The sequence below is a fragment of the Aedes albopictus genome, chromosome 1, assembly GCF_035046485.1.
Source record: "Aedes albopictus strain Foshan chromosome 1, AalbF5, whole genome shotgun sequence".
NCBI lineage: Eukaryota > Metazoa > Arthropoda > Insecta > Diptera > Culicidae > Aedes > Aedes albopictus.
Window position 1 is genome coordinate 26,692,826 of NC_085136.1, and position 5,984 is coordinate 26,698,809.

Consider the following 5,984-nt stretch of genomic DNA (forward strand, 5'->3'; position numbering starts at 1 on the left):
AAATGGAATGGAAATGGAATGGAAATGGAATGGAAATGGAATGGAAATGGAATGGAAATGGAATGGAAATGGAATGGAAATGGAATGGAAATGGAATGGAAATGGAATGGAAATGGAATGGAAATGGAATGGAAATGGAATGGAAATGGAATGGAAATGGAATGGAAATGGAATGGAAATGGAATGGAAATGGAATGGAAATGGAATGGAAATGGAATGGAAATGGAATGGAAATGGAATGGAAATGGAATGGAAATGGAATGGAAATGGAATGGAAATGGAATGGAAATGGAATGGAAATGGAATGGAAATGGAATGGAAATGGAATGGAAATGGAATGGAAATGGAATGGAAATGGAATGGAAATGGAATGGAAATGGAATGGAAATGGAATGGAAATGGAATGGAAATGGAATGGAATGGAAAAGGAATGGAAAAGGAATGGAAAAGGAATGGAAATGGAATGGAAATGGAATCGAAATGGACCTCCTACCACCCTCCAAAGCTATACGTAACCCTTGAAATCGAAGTCCAGTGTTGTTTTTCGACTCGGTGTAATGAACTACTGCCCGAATGGATCATTGAAGCCAACTTTTCCACTACTCACCGCATCAAAACAACTACACAGTGACAGCTGTTGAGTAACGTCAAACACACAAGGTTACGGTGGCGCTATCTGTTCATTTCATAGCGGCCGTTTTAGTTATTTTAGTGATCCATTTATGCTGGCCTGCTCACTTCAACGAAAAAATTTGACGTATGAACGGTGCCACTTCGCTCAAATGTCACATTTCCTGTGAGAGTAAGGCCTACTTACACAATTTCGTGCAGAAGTTCATATTTCCGACATATTTCGGCTTTTCATTTTCTTATTTTTATTATTATCTTAGAAGCACAGACAAACAGACGTAACACTTCGAACATTTTTCGATTCAAATCATAGTCACGGAAACATATTTGCCCAATGCTAAAAGGACTAAGTTTGGCCGACCATCAACTAGGTGGCGGTAGTGAGCAAACGTCAAACTCGAATAAAACCGATGCGAGCGTCACGGGTGGGCAGTATCATATTTTGAAAAAGACCGATAAATCGGTGTACGATGGGAATTATCAGAGTGTTACGTCTGTTTGTCTGTGTTAGAAGTTTAATGCTTGTGTTTCGCCATTTTCCCATGTCGATCCAGAAATCATTTTCTAGTTCAAATGCTTGATGAAAACCCCACTGGGGTTAAATTCGATATTTTTGACATTCTCTTCTGTGCACCAAATTCGTAATATTTTCATTGCATTTTGCTTTGCGCAGTGCTGCGCATGCAGGACTTTAGTCAGCGCGTTTCTTTTGAACCTTCAGCAAAATTCGCTGCGTAGGGTAAGAAATCAAACTTTGAACTAGTTAAATTGTAATCTTAATTTGAACCATTTCAAAATTCATTAAAACGACGTACTTTTCAGGCAAATATTGTCCCGAAAAAGATGTTAAACAGCTTTCCGTAATATAACCTGATAACATGGACTTTAAAAGCATTGAAAAAGGCGTTTTTGTCATGGAAAACAGGCAATTGAAAAATCACTGTGATTTCACCCATTTCCCCCAGAGAAAGCACATTTTCGGTGCACTCGTACAGCCCATGCATTTCATCAAACGCAATATGTGAACACGTCAAATGAAAGCTTATTTATCGTAGAATCGACCAACCCAATAATATTTCGCATTATTTGTCATAAAATTATCAAATTTAAGTGATTCTTACTTGGAGAATGTTATCTTAAGTTGAACCATTTGTAATCTAAATTTGAACTAGTAAACGGGGGTGAGCTTGTAGTGTTGGCCTGTAGATTGCGCTAGTGGTGGCTTTGTTTACTCTTGGGGGATGAAAAAATCCAAATTTAGTTTCCAAATTCCTAAAGAATTTCGAACATTCTGAGTTGAGATTCCACTGCCTAATGAAAAATAGGTATGAGAATTAGCAGATTCATGTGATTTTTCATTGTTTAGCATGGAATTGGCTGTTTTGTGAGTTGCTCGAGCTGCTGCCGCCAGTAGTTCAAATTAAGATTAAAATTGGTTCAAATTATGATTACGATGGTTCAAATTAAGATTAAAATCATTGTTGATGAAAAATCAAATATTTCAATGAAATTCGGTGCAAATACAAACTATTTACCATTTAACAGAAAGCTTATACCCGTGGCTTTCATGTACATACGATTTTGCGTAGTAAACTATTTCCATCTGGGAGAAAAAATCACTTAAAATTTGCACTGCTTCAGAAAGCAGCAATTTGGTTCAAATTTTGATTACCTACCCTATTCCTTATCCGTATCGCGTCTTATCTACTGATAACGGACCAATTCAAATCCATTGTGGTGTTCTCTATCATCGAAAGAGTGGTAAAACATCATTTTGCAAACAGTGGCCATGAGATTGCCGTCATTCTAAGCACTATATCGACTCTCGCCGAATCATTCTAGAAGGTATGTGATTCTGATGCAATTCATCATTAATTACTCATCCGTGTATTTCTCTACTAAGCTCAAGACATCTCCACACACAAAAAAAAACATGCCTATTAATACTCGCGAGCTGATGGAGGCCGTCGGAACCCTCACGGATAAGGAAGGTATGCGGGTGACGCTGAAGAGCAGCGCCAAGGGGGCGGCGGTATGCGGTGCCAGTTGCTTCGTCGGAGGCCTGGTCGCTGGTCCCGTAGGGTTGGCCGTCGGCGGTACGATCGGAGCCATCAGTGCCGGGTACATGAGCCGCGGTCGGTTCCGCCCGGTCAGTCACATCATCATGCAGGAAATGTCCGACCGGGAGCGGGAGAAACTGAAGGACCATCTGGTGGCCGCACTGTCCGAGTTTCATCCAACCGACGTGGCGATGTTGTTGCCCCTGCTGATGGGCAATGCGGCCGCTCAGCGAGCGGTGCTCAGTACGGTGGCCTCGTTCATTACCAACGAGATGCGAATGCAGATCGTCGATTGACGACGGCGGCCAGGACGGGGGTGATTCTCTAGTGGTGCAACTAAGGTAAAATTTATTTGTGATAGGATATTTTTCAATTGTTATAAACCAAATAACGACGGATGGATGCATGTGGTGTGGACTATTTTATAACGAATAAAACGGTTCGAATGGATAGGTTTTAGAAAAAAAAACACTTTCTGTACAATTTTGCGATTTGATTCAATAGTTTGAGAACGCCGGTCAGCATATATCACACTAAGTCTTGGATTTGTTGTTTTTTTTAGGTAGCTTGGGAAGCCCTGCCTCTCTGAAGCACAGTTCGAGGCATTTTCGTTTGTAGTACACAGTGACGTTGGGCAATTTTTAATCGATGGTCGCAACATCGATGTTTTTGTTCCGATTAATCGATTTTTAAGCCTCATGAAATCGACCGAATCGATTTTTTACATTCGATTTTTCTTTCGATTCAAAAATATTAAATTGAGGGGGTTAGAAGCAAAGGGGTGTAAGTGACAAACACTCACTTTCGAGTAAATGCGGTTTAAAGTTTTTGACCAATTTTTCATCCCATACAAAATGTATGGAGCTTCAAAATCAACCCAATTTTCTCTGATTTATTGTAATTTTTCTAATCATTGTAGAAACAATCTTAAAAAAGCTCCTGAAAACTTGAAATCTGAAGAATTTTATGATATGCTCAGCTCAAAATCGACAAAATGGTCACTTACACCCCTTTGATTCTGGGCCCCTCAATTGCTTTTTTTTAGAATGCACAGTAGAATTCAACCTAATTTAACCAGTAAAAATGTACATAAAATTAAGGGTCTATATAATCTAGGGTCCACTAAATCGAGGCATACCTGTATATCTCAGGTTTCTTGAGCAATCCATCTCAGGAGTCTAACTGAATCTTTCTCAGGATTCTAAAAGAATCCTCCTTATGGTCTAGGAGAGTCCCTTTCAGGGTCCTAGCGCATCCTTCTCAAGATTCTAGATGAATTTCTCTTAATAATGTGGAGGATCCCTCGCAGGGTTCTGGAACAATGTCTTTCAGGATTGTAATGGTATGTCTTTCTATACTGCAGAATTGTTCTCAGGATTCTAGGAGAATTCTAGGAAGATTCTAGGATTCTAGGAGAATTCTAGGAAGATTCTAGGATTCTAGGAGAATTCTTGAAGAATCCGCCAGGGAGTTCTGAGGATATCCGGGGAGCATTCGGGGAGAATTCCGAGAAAAAACTTTTCTTAGGATTCTGAGGCAATCCGTTACAGGATTCAGGGAGAATCCATTTCAGGAATCTGAGAAAATCCCTCAGGATTCTAGAAGAATTTCTATTAAAGTTTCTGAGAGAATCCATCTCAGAAAACTGGAGTAATCTCTCCCAGGATTCTAGGGAAATCCTTAATAGAATTTCTATTGGAAGAGTCTTTCTAGAGTAATTTCTAAAATAAGGTCTCTCAGGGTGCTAGTGTGATAATTTTCAGCATTTTGAAGGAATCTCCCCAAAATTTTATAGGAAGTTATGAAAGAGTCCCTTTAAACATTCTGGAGGATTTTTTTTCAGCAGTATTATATGGGAATACCTATCAAAACTCTAGGGAATCTCTGAATTCTAAGAAAATTGATTTCTGAATGTTGGGGTATTTCCTGCCGGGGTTCCCTACCAAGGGTGAAATCCCTTTAAGGATTCTAAGAAATTTCTGGATGATCTGGATTGATTCCTCTAAGGATTCTGCAAAACCCTCACTTAGGATCCCACTCAGAACTCTGAGGAAATCTTTCTCAGCATTCTCAGGAACTCCTCTCAGACTTCTTGGAGAATCATACTCAGCATTCTCAGAATTGTGGCAAAATATGTACCTCTCAGAATTCTAGGGGAATATTTCTTAGGATTCTGGAGGAATTCCACACCGGATTCTAGTGGTATCCTTCTCAGGGTTCTGCGTTAGATCCTTTTAAGAATCTGGGGGAATATCACTAAGTATTCTGCTGGTACTCTTCCCAAGATTCTCTGAAAATTTGGCTTTCTGTAGTAATCCTCGTTAGGATTCTGGGAAATTTGTCTCATGATTCTAGAGAAATCCTTGGGACTCTAGGGCAATATTTTCAAGATTCTAGGGCACTTTCTTTCAGAATTATTAATTTCGGGATTCTGGGCAGAATTCTCTGGAGAAATTTGTGATTCTGCTTAGGGCTCGCAATAAATCCTTCTCAGCACTCTTCGAGAATCCGAGTAGAATCCTATATTCTGTATTCTGGAGCAGTTGTTCCCAGAAATTCGCTTCAGGATTCTGGGAGAGTTACTTTTAGTGATCGGGGAAAATCCCTGACAAGACTATGGGAAGATTCTCTTGAGATTCTGGTGTAATAATTTAAAGTATTCTAGAGGAATCACTCTCAGAGTTCTGGGACAATCCCTTTCAGGAGTTCAGTGGAGTCCTTTTAAAGATTCTGGGGGAATATCTTTCAGGAATCTGCGGTAATTTTTCTGTTTTATGTGGGAATACCTCTCAGAATTCCAGGGAATCCATCTCAAGATGCTGGGGAAGTCCAGTCTAGAAGTTTTCGTAATCCCTTCCAAGGAGAATCCTTATTAAATTTTTGGAAAAATATTTCTTAGGTTTCTAGATATATTTCTATTAAGGATCTGGGAGAACCACTCATATGATCCTCCTTAGGATTCTAGGGGAATCACTCGTAGAATTCTGGAGAATACCTTTCGGGATTTTGGCAGAATTATTCTCAGCATTCTAGGGGAATTCTGGAGGAATTTTTATCAGAATTCTGGGGGAATCCTATCTCCCAGAATTCAGTGAGATTATATCTCAGGTTTCTTTGGCAATCCCGCCCGAAGGAACCTTTCTTAGGATTCTGGAGTAATAATTTTTAGGGTTTTGCGTCATTTCTTTAAAGTTTCTTGGGGAATTCTACTTAGAATTCCGATTTGTTTTGAGAATCTCTCTCAGCATTCTAGATGAATGTATCTCAAGAATTTGGAAGAACTGCTCTTGGTAT

At 39.6% G+C, this 5,984-nt stretch overlaps 1 protein-coding gene across 1 annotated transcript; it reads left to right on the plus strand.

The window, feature by feature from the left end:
* Window positions 1-1,326: 1,326 nt before the first annotated feature.
* LOC109428409 (protein C19orf12 homolog) lies at window positions 1,327-3,173 on the plus strand. Its single transcript, XM_029854741.2, has 3 exons — window positions 1,327-1,369; window positions 2,388-2,475; window positions 2,534-3,173. Exon 3 carries the CDS (start codon window positions 2,564-2,566, stop codon window positions 2,984-2,986), a length of 423 nt encoding a protein of 140 aa, XP_029710601.1. The 5' UTR covers window positions 1,327-1,369; window positions 2,388-2,475; window positions 2,534-2,563; the 3' UTR covers window positions 2,987-3,173.
* The last annotated feature ends 2,811 nt before the right edge of the window (window positions 3,174-5,984 follow it).